We start from the raw sequence: 20,906 nt of genomic DNA on the forward strand, positions 1-20,906 counted from the left end.
AGTGATTGACATAGGTTGTTTTGTCCGTGGCAGCCCTGTGAGGTAAGTACTCTTGTTTTGCCCAGTGTACACGTATAGAAAAAGAGCCTTCGAGAGATTGGAGTATTGGCATAAAGGCCCATGGCTGATACTAGAACCTGAACCCACATCTTCCCAACTCCAAAGCATGCCTGTTGCGGCTCTTGGTCAGGCACTGAGGCCTGTGATGGGTCTCCTGGGCCCTGGGGTCACCCGTCTCCTTGTTAGAGGGCTCTCTGCTGCCCCTACAGGGTACGAAGCCTTCTGGCATATTGAGGGAAAAGGGGACTGGGAGGCCAGCTCGGGGCCTTGAAGAACCACACAGCCTCATGGCGGGAGGTAGGCAGGCTCCAGAAAACAACCATGGCTCTGGCTCAGGGTCAGGCTGAGGTCAGGCAACAGAAGTTGCATCTGAGGGCTACTCTCTTTCCTTGCTCCTTAGCTGTGTGGAACCGCATCATTGAGCCTGTGGCCGCCATGAGAAAAGAGGCCGACATGCTGCGGCTCTTCCCCGAGTACCTGAAGGGCGAGGAGCTCTTCGGGCTGACGGTGCACGCCGTGCTGCGCATAGCTGAATCAGTAAGGAGGGTGCTGGGGGCCACGTGGGCACCGGGAACTCTGGTTCCTGCCCCTGAAACTCTCAGGCTAAGGCAAGCACAACCTGTGTCCACAGCTGCCTGGAGTGGAGAGCTGTCAAAACTATTTATTCCGCTACGGACGCCACCCCCTGATGGAGCTGCCACTCATGATCAATCCCACTGGTTGTGCCCGATCGGAGCCTAAAATCCTCACACACTACAAACGGTGAGCTTGTGGGATGGGGGCCGTGGGATCCGGGAGTGGGGGTTGGTAGGAGCCCTCCGGCCGATTATGAAGGTCTAGGGGTTCACCCTAGGCCTCCTGATTAGAGGGGATGCAGGTGTCACTTAGGTTATCCCTTTCCTCTTCCTCCACCCTGCTCAGGTGTCCTGGGTTGACCTGGGGTCTGAGGCAGACTCATCTTGGGCCCCCTGGGAATGGCTGCTGGGGAGGTTCTGGGTAGACAGTGGTGAAATTTTATGAAGTTGATAAGGGAGCCAGTCACCTCCTTCCTCTCTTATTTTGCTTCCAGGGGGCCTGTGATTCTCCCAAACCTGAGACGCCCCATAAAGGCTAGGGTCACCTTCCCTTCCCCAGGCTGAGTTGGTGTCAAAAATAATTAGAAATATAATAGAAAAATAATAAAACCTTACGTTTGTATAGCACTTTATACTTTTTTTTTCAAAGCGTTTTCACATCCATTATCTCATTTGATCCTCACAACAACCTTATGAGGTAGGTAGGGCAGGTGGTATGACCCCCATTTTACAGCTGAGAAAACTGCAACCCAGAAAGGTTAAGTGACTAGACAAAGGTCACACAGCTGGGACCAGAACTTTACCTCTCAACTCGTGGTGCACTGCTCTTTCTGTGTGCCACAGTAGCCTGACTTTGGTCCCTGGGTAGAGGGAGGCACAATCCTTATAGCAGGGTTTTCTCGAAGGCCTCTTGTTGCCTCTTGGGCTGTCGTGGAGCGTCAGGCTCTACTACCCCAGTCATTCCTAGTCCTTGATGCTCTACAACAGTGGTTTTCAAACTGTGTGTGTTTCAGAAAGTCCTGGAACACATAAACTGAATAAGCAGAACTTGGCCCTCCCCGTGCAGAACTCCCCCTTCCCCAAATTGGATTCAACCGGAGGCATCCTCTTAACATCTACTTCATGTATTGGAATGCCAGTAACATTTTATTAAAGAAAAAAAAGATCTCTATTAAATAAAAAAGAATCAAAAACGTTTGAAAACCACTGCTCTGGGACGGGCAGGATTTTGGCTGGTGCCCTAGGGTGGTGAAAAGGCATCGTGCCAGGCAGCAGTCATTCCCCTGCACTGAGCCCAACGTTATATGTCAGAGAAGGGGACAGTCTGAAGAAAGGAAAGGATACCACCTTTCGGCTATGAATTCAGAGCCACTTTTAATTCAAATCCAGCCCAGTGTGGTAGACACGGCCCCCAATTTCAGGGCTTCTGGTATGTGCAGGAGGTAGAAATCAGATGTTTGAGCAAATCATGAGCTTAAATGCCAGGCCTGGGCTGCTTGGGGAAGACCCCCCAGAAGAGTGTGGCCTTGTGTAATGCTCGGTAGGAGGGTGGTATAAGGCAGGGAGATGGGAGAGTGGGCTCAGTGTACGGGAATTGGTGCCCCCTCATCTCCCATCCTGGCTCTCTGTGCCACTCAGGGTGTTGGAAGGGTCCCCACAATCAGTGGCTGTCTCATCAAAGCCAAGACCCACATGCCTCCACTCCCATTTCCAAGATAGCACATGCCCCTAACTGGCATGTTGCACATCCCAGGGAGGAGGCGGGTGGTGTGTGCCTGGTCTGAGGGAGAGCTGTCTTGTCATGGCCTGTGTCACCTCCCAGGCCTCACACCCTGAACAGCACCAGCATGTCCAAGGCATATCAGAGCACCTTCACAGGCGAGACCAACACCCCATACAGTAAGCAGTTTGTGCACTCCAAGTCATCACAGTACCGGCGCCTGCGCACTGAGTGGAAGAACAACGTGTACCTGGCTCGCTCCCGTATCCAGGGCCTGGGGCTCTATGCCGCCAAGGACCTAGAAAAGCACACAATGGTCATCGAATATATTGGCACCATCATTCGCAATGAGGTGGCCAACCGGCGGGAGAAAATCTATGAGGAGCAGGTAAGGGCTGGCAGAGGGGCTGTCTTGGCTCGTGGTCCGTGCTCCTTCGAGGACCAAGGGGCAGAATGGGATCAGGGGAGCAGGTGGAAAGCTGTGGGAGGGGAGGGGAGAGATGGGATAAAGGCAGAATAAGAAATGAAGACAAGCCCATGGCCCGAGTCCGCTACGGGATCCCCCCCACCAGCACTGCTGCCATGCCCTGATACCCTTCCCACTTCTACTTCTTCCCTTCTAGAATCGCGGCATCTACATGTTCCGAATAAACAACGAACATGTAATTGATGCTACGTTGACCGGAGGCCCTGCCAGGTGAGAGAGGAATGAGAAAGGAGGAATTCAGGGGTCGCTGGGGGTGACGTTCGGGGTGGGCCAAGAAGGAACCAAAACCATCCCGACTCAGTTGCCTGGCATCCTCAATTCTGGCCCGCTGCTTAGGTACATTAACCATTCCTGTGCCCCTAACTGTGTGGCGGAAGTTGTGACATTTGACAAGGAGGATAAAATCATCATCATCTCCAGCCGGCGAATCCCCAAAGGAGAGGAGGTGAGGAAGTGTCCTATGTGGGTGACAAAGCAGCCCCCTCTTTGCTATTCCCCAGAGCCAAGTTCCAAGGCCACTGCCGTCAGAGGAGATCTCTGGCCTCCCCCACTCCCTCTGTGGGGCTGGCATCGATTCTACCCTCTTCTCTTTCCAGCTGACCTATGACTATCAGTTTGACTTTGAGGACGATCAGCACAAGATTCCCTGCCACTGTGGAGCCTGGAACTGTCGGAAATGGATGAACTAAGAAGCTTAGAGGCTACCAGGCAGGGGAGTCCCCCCACCCCCAACCTCTTCCCTGAAAGGGATGAGGGGGAAGAGAGGTAGCAGCCAGAGCCAGGACCCAGGGCTGGGGCTGCCGGCTGACCGGAGCCCCTGGAGCAGGAGGCTGGGGCAGAGGGCCCTAGGCCAAGCCCACCCTGGGCACCAGGGACAACCCTCTTCCCCGCCACCGGCCCCCAGGCTGGCATATCTGCCCCCAGCTCCAGGAGGGGCCAGACAGAAGCAGCCATTGGGCATCTCAGGTTTGAGGGGGATATGGGCCGGGAACTACCCAGAAGCAACTGGGAGGCAGCAGGGAGGGGGGAGGAGGATGTGTGGCCGGGCCTCACAAGCCCTGCTGCTCCCACCGACCTCTCCGGCCCAACTCAAGGCTGCAAAGAGACTTGACTAAGCTTGACAATCCCAAAGGCCGGGTCCCACACCTGGCCCTGCCTGCCGGGTCCTGCCCCCACCCTCACTCCCATCCCTTCCCTCTCAATCTGTCTCTGTCTCCCTCTTTTCCTCTGTGTTTCTGTCTCTCTATGGGTTGTGTTTCCTTGTTTCCACTCTGACAAATGCAACATGAACGGGAAAGAGGCGCCCAGCTGCCCAGGAGGGCAAGCCAGGCAAGCCGGGCAAGGAGACCCCGCACCCACACCTACCTCATTTAAGTGTTGGATTTTTTGCTGTTTTGAAATGTGAGACCCTCTCCAAGCCCCCTACTGCCCCGACCCTCTCTTCCGCCTCACTGCCCTCTTCTGAGTGGGTGGAAGGGGGGTAGGAAGAGGAAGAAAAACAACAACAAAAAATCCATCTTTGTTTTTAATTATGGGCATGGGATGGTGGTTGAGGCTAATGATGATGAAGATTGGGGATAACTGGCCCCTAGTTGCTCTAGAACTTCCTTCTCCATCTGGACATGGGGGCAGGAGGGGTGTGCTAAACCTAGGACCAGGATATCTCCCTCCTGTTTTCCCAACCCCATCATGAGCCCATTTGCCCTCCAGCCCCTGGATGGGGTGGGTGGGTGGTAGGGTGAGGGCTATCCCTGAGTGGCATGCCCATACCCAGTGAGGCAGGGTGTGGCCCGGAGCTCCCACTTTCCCTCAGTCACCAAACTGCTGCTGGTCTGGTGGGAAGGGGTGGTGATGTGGGGGTGGGGAGCTTAGTGTCAGCGCGGGGAGGGTGGGGGGTATTTATCTATTTATACATGGGATTGTACATAGTCTTGTGGGGAATGGGGGAGCCGGCTGGAGGTGAGAACCCTCCCCTCTCCCCCCACCCCCGGGGAGAGCAAATGTAAAACTACTAATTTTTGTGCTTTATATATTCTATATAAATATATCTATTTTCTTTTTACAAAACCAGTTTATAAATGGTAGGGGGGTGTGGGGCGGACACATGGAGCTCCCCTTGTGGGGGGGCCCCCTCCATTACCCAACCTACCGCCCTTTTCCTCACCCCCTCCTCCCCACCCCCTGGCTATGACTGCTGTAAGGTGGGGGTATAGAGGCTGGGCAATTCTCACCCCCGTTGTATAGTTGGACTATGTTATAACGCACAAAAGTGAGCTGGCCCCAGGGGGAGCCAGAGGGTGATGGGTTCCCTGCCTCCCTTTCCTTCCCCTTTCTGCCCAAGCTTGTGCTGCAGTTGAACCTCTTCCTGGGGGGGTAGGGGTAGGTCGGGGGTGGGTGAGGCCCCAGACCCCTCTCTAGTAGGGAGCGTGGGGATGAAGATGAAGCTTATATGCAGTTCTCTCCTAGGGGCTGTGGGCAAAGGGCATTTTGTAATTAATATTTTCAAGAATCAAATGTCTGGAGTGTAGGGGTGGGCTTGGTGGCGGTGGATGGGCGGGCCTGCTGGAGGGGGAGCAAGGTCGCTGTTGTGATTTTAGGTTTTTTGTTTTGTTTTGTTTTTGAATTTGGGGGGTTGCGGATTGATGGGGGTAGGGAGATTTTTTTTTTTAAGCTGCTTCCTCAACTGTTTCAAGCTGCAAATGTTTAAGAGAATAACACCCCCCCACCCCCACAGAAACCGCTGTCATTAAATCAGACAGTGGGAGACTGGGCTGCTGCCCCCAAAGCCATTGGATATTCCTTTTCCAGGAGCAAAAGGTCTAGGCTACAGGGAGGGGGAGATTGGCTCCTGTGAGCCAGGCTCTGGTTGGGGCTTGGGCCCTGGGATTGGGAAAAGGGGATGGGGCAGACTTTGTAAGCATATGCTAGGTATCCGATAGTCCTGTAGAATTTAGTGAAGAAACCTTATACAGTTTTTAATTTTTATATAAACTAACTCAGACCCAAGCTACAAGGTTGGAATTTTGGTTGTTGGTTTTTTTTTTTTTTTTTTTAAAGTACCCCGCCTGTATAATTGCATCTGAATTCCCTCCTCCTCCCCGCCCGCCCCCCTCCCCCCGTGTTTGTATTTTGGGTTGGTTTACACTTGCACATATTCAATTTTCAGTTTTTCCCTTTTACAGTCTTCTCCCCTCACCTCCAGGACCCTCCCCCCTTTTTAAAAAATAAATCGCTGACAAGTGTGAATCCCGTGAAGACTTTATTTTGTGTTGTGTGTATCCTGTACAGCAAGGTTGGTCCTTCGTAACAACGGATGAAATGATTCCCTTTTTTAAAGCGCCCTCTCTCCCTCCACCCCCAGCGCCCTGTCCTTGGCATGTTTTGTATCGGCGATCATTCTGAACTGTACATAATTTATGTTGCAAGAGGCAAAGGGCAAGTTTTGGATTTTGCTTCTTCCAAGTTTGTTTTTAAACGACAAATAAAAAAAGAACATTTTAAATACAAGCGGCTCCGTCCAGTCACCCTCGCCGTCGGCGGATCCGTAAGGTCCGAGGGGACCCGGGGAGGGCGGTTACTCACGCCAGGCCTGGCCGGAAGAGCGAAGTCCCCGCCTTCCGCCCTTGGCCGGCGTGTGCGTGACGTAGGCGGAAGTGGTGTCGCGGTACCGGATGCGGGGCGGGGCCTGCGCTCCCCCCACCCCCCGCCCCTCCCGCGCGGCTCCCAGAGAGCTTCCTAAAGCGAGCGAACCCTGTCAGCGCCTCTTGAAATGGAGACGGTGAGGAGCGCGGGAGGGCGGCGGGGGGCGCTGTGGAGCCCGAGACCCCCCGTTAGGGGCCTGGAGGCTGGGCGGGGGCCGGCGCTGCTGCCCAGTGAAGGGGAAGCCGGCGTCTGTCCCATCCCGTGACGCTGCCCCTCCGCGCCTTCGCCGGGCGCATCTCCGAGGGCTGGGCCGCGCGGTGCCTGCCTCGCGTCCGCGGCCCCCCCGGCCCGAGCCGGCGGGGACTCCTTCCTCTCCGATGGCAACCCGAGCACAGCCTGGCGGCCTCGGGCCTCCTTTCCCCTCAGCACCGCGGGCCTTCAGAGGTTTGGCAGAGAGAGCGGGGTCGTGACCCGGCTTTCCCGGGGGGCTTCCGAGGGGCTCCGGCGGACACGACCCCACTGGCCCCGGGTGGCCTGTGAGCCCCGCAGCGCCGTGGCTGGCAGGCGGGAGAGGAGGAGGACTTCGATACTGCTTCAAGGTGTCGAGCCAAGTCACCCCGCCTTAATAAGACCGCAAAGTGGGCTTTCCCCGGAGGAAGGACTCTTTCCGCGCTAGAGGCCGCGGAGTCCTGGGCAAGTTTAGGTTATGCCCTGCCCTGCGATCTTGAGTCCTCCTTGGCCAGCAGGCCTTGACCGATTGCGGCACGTCCCGGTCAGCCTCCCAGAGATGCTGCAGGTAGCCTGCTACAATGTTTGGATCCCCCCTCACTCTCAGGAGCCCTTTGCAAGCACCCTGGAACCCTATATCCTCTGTCCGGCAGAGTGACTCCTCCGCGTCTTGGTTTTTAATCATGTTACTGGCAGGCTCCTCTTTCTCTGGGCCAGTCTCATGCCCGTAGCAATTCCTTTACCACACCCTTTCTCTGCCTGCAGAGCAGTCATGTCCCTCAACTTATAAAGGAGAAAACAGACGGAAGTGGCAAAGTGACTTGCAGCTGGTCACCCAGGCAAGGGGGTCAGCTCTCACAGACGAAGAGAATTTTGAACAAGAATAAAAGGTCTGGGGCACCAGGCTGGCCCAGTCAGTAGAGCGTGTGACTCTTGATCTCAGGGTCGCAAGTTCTGACCCCATACTGGGCATAGAGCCTACTTAAAAATAATCATAATGATGATAAGTGAAAAATAAAAGGTCTGATCCTGTTAAATTCAAAATAACATTATCAATTCATATTTTACTTACTCATAAAATGTATGAGTAAGGTTTACAAAACACTTTCAAATAGGTTTCTCTCATTTAGCACTCATGCTTTATGTATTAGGTTCTTGGGATAGAAATTGTTTTATTTTTTTTTTAAGATTTTATTTATTCATGAGAGACAGAGAGAGAAAGAGGCAGAGACACAGGCAGAGGGAGAAGCAGGCTCCATGCAGGAAGCCCGATGTGGGACTCGACCCCAGGACTCTGGGATCACGCCCTGAGCCAAAGGCAGACGCTCAACCACTGAGCCACCCAGGTGTCCCTAGAAATTGCTTTAAAAAAAGAAGAAAAGTCTTGCTTTGAAAATGCTCAGCCTGTCTGGAGTGGGGGTGAGGGCATGGCAATGACAGCTGTTACCGAAGGTAGACTGTAATAAATGCTATCATCAAGATGCAGACACGGGACTGTGGAAGCATAGGGGAGGGAGAAATTGTTACGAACCCAGGAAAGGGCATTGCAGGTTGAGAGAACAGTGTAAGCACAGGCATAGAAATTGGGGTGTGTAGAGACTAATTGGGGGTGGGCCAGTGGCGTGATGTCGCTGGAGCTTTGGATTTTGTTTGCAGTGAGAGAAAAGACTGGAAAAGTAGGCTGAGGTCAGGTTGAAGATATTGCATACCACACTAAGTTTGAGCTTTGTTTTGTAATAAAGGGAGCCACAGAGGCTCCATATGCCAGGCAGCGAGTGTGCTTTACGAATGTTCTTAACAGCTCCTGCAAATGGGTGGAACTACTTCAGAAAGTAGTGGGCTCCTAGTTGTTGGAGATAACTTTTACAAACCTGAGATGCTTAAAAACTTGGAGACAACATGAAAGATGAAAAAGGAGATAGATTTAGGGCAGGAAGACCCAATTTAGAGAATGTTGTAGAAGTGACAGGTCAAAGCCTAAATTAAAACTATGAAAGTGGAGGATCCCTGGGTGGCTCAGCGGTTTAGTGCCTGCTTTTGGCCCAGAGCGCGATCCTGGACTCCCGGGATGGAGTCCGGCGTCAGGCTCCCGGCACGGAGCCTGCTTCTCCCTTTGCCTGTGTCTCTGCGCCTCTCTCTCTCTCTCATAAATAAATAAATAAATCTTAAAAAAAAAAAAACTATGAAAGTGGAAAGGAGAGACATGGATTTGAGACATTTCTAACATATCAGCTTAGTTAACAGATGTTAAAGACAAATTTAGGTTATGCCATGCCCTGCGATTCCAAGCAGACATATTGGCATAGCTCATTCTTGGAGGCACCTCTAAGGAGAACAATGCAAAAAACAGATGGGAACCCGAGTAAGACTAATAGGATGAAAGGACAGATGCTGTTTTGTATTGAAGCATCTGAAGAGTCTTCGTGACATCTGTGGTTGTCCAGCAAACAATTAGAAATGTGGACCAGTGGGCGCCTGGATGGCACAGTCAGTTAAGCATCCAGCTTGACTCGATTACAGCTCAGGTCATAAACTCAGGGTTGTGAGATCGAGCCCTACGTCCACTCTGTGCTCGGTGCCAAGTCTGCTTGAGTTTTTCTCTCCCTCTCCCCCAAGTGTGCTTGTGCTCTCTCTCAAATAAATAAATAAATCTTTAAAAAAATATGGATCACGAGTTCAGAAGAAACTGTGAATCCATGTTTCAGGTCTAGTCTGTGTCTCTATAATAATATTTTGTACTCATGCATTACAGTGGTACTTTCTCAGGTTTCCTATGTTATTAAAAGCAGGGAGAAGTGAACATAATTATCCTCCTGTGTGGAAAAATAGGCAGAAAGGTAAAGTCATATTCAGTTGTGCCTGACTCTTGTGTAGGTTTCTGTATCTTTAGCTGTACATCACTTTTCTCTCTGTAACTTAAACCTAGGTCTCTCTGTTCACAGGAGTGTTCATTGTTGTCATTATCATTTTGAGAGTTAAAAAACAAAACAGGGCAGCCCCCGTGGCCCAGCGGTTTAGTGCCGCCTTCAGCCCGGGGTGTGATCCTGGAGACCTGGGATTGAGTTCCACATCGGGCTCCCTGCATGGAGCCTGGTTCTCCCTCTGCCTGTGTCTCTGCCTCTCTCCCTCTCTCCCTCTCTCTCTCTGTCTCTCTGTCTCTCATGAATAAGTAAAGAAAATCTTTAAAAAAATAAAAACAAAACAATTGAGATTTATGTGCAGAACCCTATGCTAGAAGGTATGGGTGATAGAAAGAAATATAAAATAGTTCTAGTCTTTCAGGAATTTAAAACCTGTTTGGATAGATAATGAACAAAAAAAACTGTAGCACAGTGCTCTATGTAAGTATTACATGTCAGGTACAAATAAACAGCTACACAAGTAGCTGTTTCCATGTCTTTGTATAGATCTTTGTGAGACTGTGTTATCCCCATGTGTGTATCTTTACCACTGAATAGCCCTCTCTATCCCACTTATAAGTGATGAGGCTGTTGTTCCGATAGCTCTGCCAAAATGCCAGGCCAAGCTGATAGTCTTATGTAGCCCAGAGAGAAGAGAAGGAGATTATTCCCCTTCTCTCCTACCACCGCCCTGGCCCATTAGGGGAGGGAAATTTAGAGCTGTCCTGCCAACTTGACCCTGTTTACCACCATCCTACCAGGTTCAAGCCAAGGCCTTTAACTTCATGTTACACCATAGTAGCTATGTAGGTGATGTATGACTTTAACTTAGTTTTGGTATGTTACCCAGAACAAAGGAGGCCAAAACTGTTGATTCCAGTGGATTAAAATTATTGCCCCTCCTGGATTCCTAGATAACAATGAAATTTCCAAGTGTTCCCACTTGAGGGAGCCCAGTGATAGTTCTGAAAGTGTCTCTGTATTCAGAGCACTCAAATGTCAGACTGTTATGATCAAAGAAACTTGGAAAACTAGGAGCCTTTGACTTATAAGGATGCTAAGAGGAGTCAGGTTCCCAGTTTCAAAACACTTACTGTCCTCACCCACCCCTCAGTCATTCAAGCTTTAACTCTGTGACAGTCAGCTGCTGGGATCCTCCCCAGATATCGTCCTGTCTCTGTCTTTCTCTCTTTTTTTAGAGAGAGAAAGTGTGTGTGCGTGCATGAAGGTGGGGTGGTGAGGGAGGGAATCTTAAGCAGGTTCTATGCCCAACACAGAGCCTGATGTAGGGCTCAGTCTCATGACTCTGAGATCATGACCTGAGCTGAAATCAGGAGTCGGATGGTTAACCCACTGAGCTACCCAGGCACCCCTAATATGGTCCTCTCTTAAAGGGGTATGTCTTTGATTCTAGTGTCGACAAGTAGGTTTAGTATTTGGGGGAAAACAGTATTGCCTCTCTGGCTTCCATGTTTTTATAAAGTAGATCTGTGAGAACCTTGTGGGTTCTCAGGTTTTCTAGTCTCAGCTTTTAAGATCTAATGTTTTATTAGGCAGTGTAATATATAAGGACATAGGCTTTGGAACCACACAGATATGTGTTCAAACTCCTGTTCTACCCCTTACCCGCCATGTGACCTTGGGCAGGCTGTTTAATATTTCTTGAACTTCGGTTTCCTAATCTGTGAAAATAAGGCTAATAATAGTGTTTACCTCAGGGTTCTTATGATTAAATGAGATACTATTTTAAGAGGGCCTTATGGTGCTTTAAATGAAGTCATTAGTCCACCAGCCCTTCTGTTCATGCTAGGCTAAAATGGATGGAGCATAGGATAGGCTGAATCTTTGTTCCTCTTGTCTCTCCAGGTCACTTCTTCAGATAGCTCCTCAGCTCTGGAAAATGAGCATCCTCAAGGTAAGTTTACTGAAGAAAGGAAACCTGCTCTAAAAGCAATAGTCCAATCCTAACTTGTCCTCAGCAATGCTTTTGAATCTCTCTCAGATTTTTCTCAGGATGCCCCTGGGAAAATTCAAAACTGGGCCAGATAATGTGTCAAACCATAAACAGGAATAATAATTTGGCAGGATCATCCAGGAATAAGTCTTGGGCAGGGTGGGAGTGATTAATACATTCAGTTACCAAACCATTTAAGGGAAATTTTTGAGGAAAAACTTCCATAGGCAACTCTGGGCTGGCTAACCATGTATTAAGGTGCCTGGTATTTTCTGATTATCCCAGAAACAGTGCCACTAGGATTTTATCATCCAGTGAGCTCACTAAAGCCACTGAGTATACACAAGAAATGATAGAAAGGCCTTGAAAGCCCTTAAAAGTAATCTAGAAATAGAGGTACTAAACCCTAAAATCCAGGGCACAGAAGAAGGCAATTGTAGCACCTGCCCAAATAACTGGTTAGAAAGGAATGGTCCAACCCTAGACTATCTAGAAAGAAGCAGAACTTACAGACACCACCTTTAAAGGATTTTACCAGGAAAACTCCTGCGTCTTCTCAGGACATATTTATGGCATTAGGAGTACACACTTTCTTAGAGAATTGAAATATGGGCTGAGATATTAGGACATATTATCAAGGGTCTCTGAGTTCTCCAAAACAATTTTTAAATGTTCTGTTTTCACTTTGTTGGTATCCTAAAAAGTTAATATAGTCATATTTGAATTATCTGGGTGATATTCATAATTGAGTACTGCCACATGATATCAGTGCCTATTTTATGTTTCTGAGTACATTTGTAGTAGCTCCAAGGCAAGGGTCAGAAACTCTAATTATGAACCAAGCAGTGCTGTAAGCTGCATAGTACTATAGATTTCATCACATCTAAAAGGAGATAGCCACTATCCAAGTCTTGTTAATTGTCTCTCTTCAGAAATTCCAGCCTAGTTTGGTCAGATCTGATTTTGAAAGAAATTGAGAATTTGGATTTTTGCGTAAATTTCCAGATTTTTACAACTGGGGAACTGGTTTAAATTATTTTTAAAATACTGAGAAAGCCAAATCAAAGATGTTTATAATTCTGTGGCCTAAAATGATAGTATTTAACTATCAGCGTTGCATGTCTTAAATTGGCATCCAACAGCATGTTCTCTTGGGAACTCCTTAGCCTAGCCACCTTGGGCAAGGCAGGGGAGTTCCCAGATCAGGGACACTTGGAACACTGGAATCCCACAGAGGCCAGCAGCACCAGGCCACAAGAGCTTTCCCTTGAAAAACAATAGTGGGCTTTAGTTAAAGATGATGGATTGAATATATGCATCTACTTTTGTTTCTTCACAAAAAAAAAAAAAAAAAAAAAAAACACTAAACACACCAAAAGAATTTTTTTAAAAGGTACAAACCCAGCAGAATAGAGAGAATAAGAGAGCAGACAATAGCAATTAGAAGCTGGAAAATGGACCCAAGAGTGGTAAATCACTTAGTAGATCCGAGAAAACTGAATTACAAGCTAGCAGTGAGGAAAGCCAAAAGAAGCACTGAAGATCTAAGAAGCAGTTGGATTCAGAGACTCCTACTCCACTGAGTGCAGCTAGGAAACTCCCCCTCCCAACTTTGGCAGACTGGAGGTCTGGAGAGGGGCTCAGGCTCAGTTGAGGGCTGAAGTACTATACTAAACATGGGAGCATGAAGTGAACTACACTGGATGCCGAGATCCCAGTCCTTTCCCCCAGTCTAATTTCCAGAATGCTGACAGAAAGACTTCACCCTCCAACCACAAAATTGAATAAATAATCCTCTCCAGAATCCCCTTGAAGGGAAAGCCCTAAAAATATAAGTATTGAATGTTCCCCATCTGAACATCTCACAGTAACCATGACTCACATATAAACCTGGGCTGCCAATCAGCTTTAAAGACTGCACTCTTAGAATATGGTTTGACTATTCCTTTAAGCCAAGGATTACCAGACATCTAAAGAGAACCTCTAAAAGAAAAAGGGCAGCCTGGGTGGCTCAGTGGTTTAGCACCGCCTTCCGCCCAGGGCCTGGTCCTGGAGATCCCGGATCGAGTCCCACGTTGGGCTCCCTGCATGGGGCCTGCTTCTCGCTCTGCCTGTGTCTCTGCCTCTCTCTCTCTCTCTCTCTCTTCTCTCAGGAATAAATAAATAAAATCTTTTAAAAAATAAATAAATAAATAAAATTTTAAAAAGTGATCCAAATTGCTCCCTCTCAAAAGAAACAAAGAGGGGGAAAAAAGCAACAGAAGGGAAAAATCAAAGCATAAAGAAGAAAACTTTAGAAATTAACATTAAGGGGTGCCTGGGTGGCTCAGTCAGTTAAGCATCTGCCTTTGGCTCCAGTCAGGATTTCTGGGTCCCTGGATCGAGCCCCACATTGGGCTCCTTGCTCTCCAGGGGAATCTGCCTCTCCCTCTTACACTCCCTCTGTGGTTGCCCTCTCTCTCTCTGTGTCTCTCAGATGAATATATTGTTTTAAAAATCTGTTTTAAAAAATTTAAAAATCTTTAAAGAATTAACATTAATATATACTCAGATAAAGAACCTATTTCCACTGTGCAACAAATACAGGATGTCATTTTTTTTTTTAAGATTTTATTTATTTATTCATGAGAGACACAGAGAGTAGAGAGAGAGAGAGAGAGACAGGCAGAGGGAGAAGCAGGCTCCATGCAAGGAGCCCAACATGGGACTCGATCCCGGGTCTCCAAGATCACGCCCTGGGCTGAAGGCGGCGCTAAACCACTGTGCCACCTGGGCTGCCCACAGGATGTCATGTTTTTTTAAAGGAATTTTCAGAAAACAAAGAGGAACTCTGGGACATTAAAAAAGCATAGCAAAAATTTTAAACTAAGTAGAAAGTTTGGAAAATTAAGTTGAGGAAGACTCTGAAAAAGTAGAATTAAAAATCAAATAAGTAGGGTGCCTGGGTGCCTAGTCGGTTAAGCATTCAACTCTTGATTTCAGCTCAGGTCAGGATCTCAGGTCATGAGATGGAGCCCCACACCGGGCTCTGCATTAGGTATGAAGCCTACTTAAGATTCTCTCTTCCTCTCCCTCTGGCCCTGCTGCCCCTTCAAAAAGAAAAGGGGGGTGGTGGTGCCTGACTGGCTCAGTTGGTGGACTGTGTGATTCTTGATCTTAGGGGTTATGGACTTAAGCCCCATGTTGAGTGTAGAGATTGTTAAAAAAATAAAATCTTCTTAGAAACCCACAAAATCAAAGAAGTGAAGAAAGAAAAAGAAGCATAACTAGGAGAGATATGATATTTTAACAATAATAACAACAAATACAACTCACCAAACAAAACAAAAACAACCTTAAAGGGTCAGTCTAGGAAGTCTGGTACCTAAATAATAGGAATTACAGAAAGAGAAAAAGAACAAACCAGAGGGAAGGAAATGATCAAGGAAATAATTCAAAAACATTTCCTGGAACTAAAGGACATTAGTTTTCATATTGAAAAGACTTATTGAGGGGCACCTGGGTGGCTTAGTGGTTGAACCTCTGCCTTTGGCTCAGGTCATGATCCTCAGGTTCTGGGATTGAGTCCCACATCAGGCTCCCCGGAGGGAAGTCTGCAACTCCCTCTGCCTATGTTCCTGCCTTTCTCTCTGTGTCTCTCATGAATAAATGAATAAAATCTTAAAAAAAGAAAGAAGAAAGAAAAGAAAAGGAAAAGAAAAGAAAAGAAAAATAGAAAGAAAGAAAGAAAGAAAGAAAGAAAGAAAGAAAGAAAGAAAGAAAGAAAGAAAGAAAGAAGGAAGGAAGGAAGGAAGGAAGGAAGGAAGGAAGGAAGGAAGGAAAAGAAAAAAGAAAAGAGAAGAAAGAAGAAAAGACTTACTGAGTATTTAGCACAGTGGATGAAAGCAGAACCCAAAGCACAATCATCATAAATTTCAAAGCACTGGAAATGAAGAGAAGATCCTAAGTTTCCAAAGAGAAAAAAAAAAAAAGTTGCATAAAAAGAATCAGAATTATGGGGCATCTGGCTGGCTCAGTTGGTTAATAAGCGTGTGCCTTCCATGCAGGTCATGATCTCAGAGTCCTACTCAGTGGAGGAGTCTGCCTGTCCCTCTTACTCCCCCTCTGTGGTTGCCTTCTTTCTTTCTCCTCCCCACCTCTCTCAAATAAATAAAATCTTAAAAAATAAAAAAAGAATCAGAATTACCTTGGACTCTCAACACACCAGAAACTAAGAGGTGATGGGGCAGTGCCCTCAACATTCTGCAGGAAAATAAATTCAAACCTAGAATTCTATATCCAGCCAAATTCTACATCAAAGATGAGGGTAAAATAAAGATATCTGCCAGCTGCAAGTCTCAAAAAATTTACCTCCCATCCACCGTTTCTCAAGAAGCTACAGGAAGATCTATACAATCAAAACAAGGAAGTAATCACAGAAGAAGAAGGAGAAGGAAGGAAGGAAGGAAGGAAGGAAGGAAGGAAGGAAGGAAGGAAGGAAGGAAGGGAGGGAGGGAGGGAAGGGAAAGGAAGGGAGGGAAAGAGAAGAGAAGAGAAAAGAAGAAAAGAAAAAAGAAAAGAGTACAGGAAACAGGAGTAGGAGTGACAATACAAGAGAGACATCAAAGGGACCTCCGGAGGGTGAAGAAGGAAGATCTCAGGAGGACAGCTGTGCACACCAACAAACCAGCCTACATTTGAGCAGGTCAGAAGACTCCCAAAAGACTTCTTTGGATGGTTTAAATTGATAGACTATCTAAGTGCTTCTGAATTTCTAGAAAGGAGATTTAAATAACTGGTGAAGAGTTTGGGATTGAATTAGTTATAAAAACAAAAAAGACAGTTATTAACTCCAGGGAATAATAATCAGAGGTCCCATCTCAGGGGAGGGTTAGTACAATAGGTACCAGGGACTGCAGTTTTTCTTATCAAAATTTGTAGAACTGGTTGACTTTTATTTTTTAATTAAAAAAATTTTTTTTCTGCTTGACTTTTTAAATTATATACCTGTATAACTGGCAAAAAATTAAAAATTAAAAACAACTGGCATAGAATTTAAGATCATGAACTTTGGAAGCAGGTCTGTGTTTAAGTCTTTCTTGTCACTTACTAATGGTGTGACCTTGAGCAGTTTATTTATCTACTTCCTGTTTTCTCATCTGAAAAATGAGGACAATATTTGCTTTAAAGATTTGTTGTAAGGATTAAATTAAATGATGTGATATTTTTAAAGTCCACATAGCATAGTATATAGCACATTCAGGTTATTATTTTCTGGGTTGGTTGCTTCTCCAAATTAGAGCAAGCAATTAAAATCAGAGGATAGAAAGGTAAACACAGCCAGGTTCTTCCATTTGTCTAGAGTAGGTGGGATGATTTCTGATTCAGAGGGTCATCCCAAGATGGATTCTCAGGGTGTTAGGGCCAGGTTAATTGAGCACTGGGCTCCAACTGAGTGGTGATCTGAAATGGCCCATTTTGGACCATGACTTTTTCATCTGCAGATCTTAGAAGAGCTTTAAGAAGCTTACTTGAATTTTAAGAAGCTTAATTATCTTAATTGAGAAAAGAGAACAAGTGAAAATGTGCTTAAATCTATGAAAAGGAAATTTGAGTTAAAGATGAGAAAAAACTTTTAGATTAGAACAGGATAATGAAAGATATTAATAGGTTTTTCTCTTTTAGTAGCTATCTTTTGCCTAAAGGAGCCAGTAGATAGAGTCCTATCTGGATATGGAGGTTGGATGAAATAGTTTCTGAGGGGCTTATCTGGATTTTCTGGGAATAATAGGAACAAATCAGAAAAGGGGCCTTACAAAAAATCAGGTTCTAAATATTTGAACAACTACACTTTTATTTTCTGCCTCTTTTGATTGTGAGTCGTTGCATGGAAGGAAGCTTCTAACTATCCCACCCTGTGCAGAGACCCCAGAATCCAACAATAGTGTGTATACTTCCTTCATGAAGTCTCATCGCTGCTATGACCTGATTCCCACAAGCTCCAAATTGGTTGTATTTGATACTTCCCTGCAGGTGGGTGAAATCCTCTTCTCCCATCCCCCCTTCCTAGGAGCCTCTGGTTCAAAAACTCTCATCCTATCTCATCCCAAGGGTAATATCATTGTCCTCATATGGGTATAGTCTCATGTTTTCCCCAACATACCCAGCCCCTCTTCTTTTAAAGTCTTGCACCCTGTGAATTTTCCTTTGTGATGATTACTCTTTTGGCTACAGGTGAAGAAAGCGTTCTTTGCTTTGGTGACTAATGGTGTACGAGCTGCCCCTTTGTGGGATAGTAAGAAGCAAAGTTTTGTGGGTAGGCAAAAGTTTCTGGAACACAGTATTACTGGCATCACGTGTGGGCAGGGAGAGAAGCTTTGAGCAGTGCTGAGGGATCTTGTCTTGGCTTCTAGGCATGCTGACCATCACCGATTTCATCAATATCCTGCATCGTTATTATAAATCAGCCTTGGTAAGACACCGTAGCCCAACGACCAAAACTACTTTGCCCATCCAAAGTCCCTCATTCTTAGTTCCTTTCTTCTAAGCAGACTGTGAGGGGTTAATGAAGCAGAGAGATGAAGGCTCAAGTTCTGTGCTTCTGCTTCCAGGTACAGATCTATGAGCTGGAAGAACACAAAATAGAAACTTGGAGAGGTATGTAGACAATGGGGAGCGGGTCGTAAAAGGAAAAAGAAACGGAGAGTTTCCTAGGAAATGGTTTTCCATAGCGGTATTTTGTGAACCTCCCTTTTCCCTTCAGAGGTGTACCTACAAGACTCCTTCAAACCACTTGTCTGCATTTCTCCTAATGCCAGGTGAGTTCCAGCTGCCCGTTCATCCAGAAGGGGGAGAGCCTTGGCACCAGCACAGCTAAAGTCCAAATACCCAGAGATCCAGGGGCAGAAGAGAGACAAGGCTCTCCTTCCAAACACACACACGCGCACTCTGACACACTCTGTAGGTGTGGTTTGAACACTGCTCCCTTCTCCCAACCACCAGTTTTCCCTACTTATAGATACATTCCAAGAAGCTCTTTAGCCAGCTCAGGCTCAGCACTGTGGGACTTATCATTATCCCCACCTTCCCACAGCTTGTTTGATGCTGTCTCTTCATTAATTCGAAACAAGATCCACAGGCTGCCAGTTATTGACCCAGAATCGGGCAACACCTTGTACATCCTCACCCACAAGCGCATCCTCAAGTTCCTCAAATTGTTTGTAAGTGTCCTCAGCCTGGTTTTTACTACTACTTCTTTTTTTTTTTTTTTTTAAGAGAAACAGAGAGCAGGGGTATGAGGGGCAGATGAAAGGGAGAGAGAAAATCTTAAGCATGCTCCACACCCAGCGCAGAGCCTGATGCAGGGCTCAATCTCATGACCTGGGCTGAAATCAAGAGTTGGATGCAACTGGCTGAGCCACCCAGGCGCCGCAGTTTTTACTTCTTATATACTGGGTTGGAGGGGTGTCCAAGGATGATGCGGGGGGTATTGAAGATCAAGCTGATGGTTCTCTCCTCAGATCACTGAGTTCCCCAAGCCAGAGTTCATGTCTAAGTCTCTGGAAGAATTACAGATTGGCACCTATGCCAACATTGCTATGGTCCGTACCACCACTCCTGTCTACGTGGCTCTGGGCATCTTTGTACAACACCGAGTCTCAGCACTACCAGTAGTAGACGAGAAAGGTGAGAGATTGCACAGAAAGAGAGGGAGGGCTCCAGGGAAGCCAGGGTGGTTCTGGGAAAATCTGCTGTCCCTCAGCTCAGCCTGGAGGGCGATGCTACAGGCAAAGGGAGCCTCTGATGCCAGACCCTCCTTGCTGAGCTGCCTCTGCCCCCCTAGGGCGCGTGGTGGACATCTACTCCAAGTTTGATGTTATCGTGAGTGATTGCGGAGGGCCTGGGAGGGAGGGAAAGGGGCGGGCTGTTGAATGTGGAGAGGGAGAAGAGAGTCTCTTCTAATTGGAAAAGGAATTGAACGAGTTGGGTGTGGCTTGTGGGCATGGCTAACAACTGCCCTAAATCCCTCTGGTGCAACTGGGTGGGCTCAGGGTTTGGGGGCTGGCTCCTTTGCTTCCCTGCAAGCACCTTCCTCTCTCTCCCCAGAATCTGGCAGCAGAAAAGACCTACAACAACCTAGATGTGTCTGTGACCAAAGCCCTGCAACATAGATCACATTACTTTGAGGGTGTCCTTAAGTGCTACCTGCATGAGACTCTGGAGACCATCATCAACAGGCTGGTGGAAGCAGAGGTAGGGAGGCCAGTGACCCAGAAGGAGCTAGGGAGAGCAGCTTTGAGTGTGGGATTTGGCACGGAGGGTGGGGGTTGAAGGACTCCTCCTAACTGAGGGCGTCACTAAACATCCCTTTTCTCCCTTGTTGCTCCACACAGGTTCACCGACTTGTAGTGGTAGATGAGAATGATGTGGTCAAGGGGATTGTATCACTGTCTGACATCCTGCAGGCCCTGGTGCTCACAGGAGGAGAGAAGCTCTGAGCTGGGGAAGGGGTCAGGCAGCACAAGGGGATATGCCCCCACTCATTGCCTGACCAAAGTTCTAGGAATCACAGATGAACCCTTGAGAAAATTGTGACTCTGTTCCCCACTTGGGAGCTGGGGAGGGTGTGGGGGGAGGAAGGAGAATGGATTTTTAGCAGTCCTTATCCTCACACATACAGCCTAGCCCAGCCTAGCCTCTGCCGTCTTAGACGTAGCCCCCTTTCTGGGTGAATGATGGGCCGTGTGCCCCTCAGGCAAATTCTGATCTCTAAGAGATCCCCAGACCTCACCCAGCCTTTGCCTCTATCTCTGCCCCTGACTCCACCCTAAGATAACAGCACAACAAAACTCTTCCTAAAGATATTTTTATTCATCCTGTTTCATGCTGTACGGAGGAGGCTGAGTCCATTTAGTGACATTTCTTCCCATAATGGGAGTGGGGAGGATTGTGGGGAGGAGGGCCTTTGGATTCTTGTGCTGTGTGCATATGAAGGCAGATGGGGGTTAGGTGGAGGAGGAGGGCAGAGTGATTAGCTGAGGTTATTGCTTTTCATGGCAAACCTAATTAAAATGACAGGAACCTCTTCATGGTATTGCAGTGTTTGATTCTTGTAGTTGACAGACACTATTGCTCCAACCGTCCTACTTCCTATGGCTTCTTCAACTCACTACTAACAACAACAGGAATAGTGGCACATACATTTACCCACACATATATGTAAAACTGTGTCAGGCACCATTCCCGGTGCTTTATGCATATTAATTAGTTCTCAGAACCATAGTAGATATGATTCCAGTTTTACAGATTAAAAAACAAAACAAAACTAAGGGACAGAGAGGCTAAGTAACCAGCCCAACAT

At 47.3% G+C, this 20,906-nt stretch overlaps 2 protein-coding genes across 20 annotated transcripts in view; both read left to right on the plus strand.

Annotated features, from left to right (window-relative positions):
• The window catches only part of KMT2D (lysine methyltransferase 2D), a 36,168-nt gene extending 32,501 nt beyond the window's left edge, over positions 1–3,667 (plus strand). For 6 of the 8 annotated variants that reach the window (XM_072798053.1, XM_072798059.1, XM_072798060.1 and 3 more), the window contains exons 50-56: positions 461–597; positions 692–822; positions 1,285–1,332; positions 2,458–2,743; positions 2,979–3,052; positions 3,179–3,287; positions 3,439–3,667. In XM_072798053.1, the coding sequence (XP_072654154.1) occupies positions 461–597; positions 692–822; positions 1,285–1,332; positions 2,458–2,743; positions 2,979–3,052; positions 3,179–3,287; positions 3,439–3,531 (878 nt within the window). In that variant the 3' untranslated portion in view covers positions 3,532–3,667. The remainder of the gene's footprint in view (positions 1–460; positions 598–691; positions 823–1,284; positions 1,333–2,457; positions 2,744–2,978; positions 3,053–3,178; positions 3,288–3,438) is intronic. The other 2 variants (XM_072798057.1, XM_072798058.1) reach the window with 1 other exon arrangement.
• A 2,797-nt stretch (positions 3,668–6,464) lies between these two features.
• PRKAG1 (protein kinase AMP-activated non-catalytic subunit gamma 1) lies at positions 6,465–20,639 on the plus strand. 12 transcript variants are annotated; one of them, XM_072798069.1, is made up of 12 exons: positions 6,514–6,620; positions 11,479–11,527; positions 17,469–17,578; positions 17,780–17,861; positions 17,959–18,017; positions 18,157–18,202; positions 18,309–18,363; positions 18,564–18,765; positions 19,066–19,231; positions 19,389–19,426; positions 19,652–19,798; positions 19,939–20,639. In XM_072798069.1, the coding sequence occupies exons 1-12, from the start codon at positions 6,612–6,614 to the stop codon at positions 20,041–20,043; spliced, it is 1,068 nt and encodes a 355-aa protein (XP_072654170.1). In that variant the 5' UTR covers positions 6,514–6,611; the 3' UTR covers positions 20,044–20,639. The 12 variants fall into 12 exon arrangements, with proteins under 12 accessions (XP_072654174.1, XP_072654172.1, XP_072654176.1 ...); XM_072798072.1 differs by having other exon boundaries at positions 18,639–18,765; XM_072798065.1 differs by having other exon boundaries at positions 6,519–6,620; positions 17,426–17,578.
• The last annotated feature ends 267 nt before the right edge of the window (positions 20,640–20,906 follow it).

This window comes from Canis lupus, chromosome 25, assembly GCF_048164855.1.
Source record: "Canis lupus baileyi chromosome 25, mCanLup2.hap1, whole genome shotgun sequence".
NCBI lineage: Eukaryota > Metazoa > Chordata > Mammalia > Carnivora > Canidae > Canis > Canis lupus.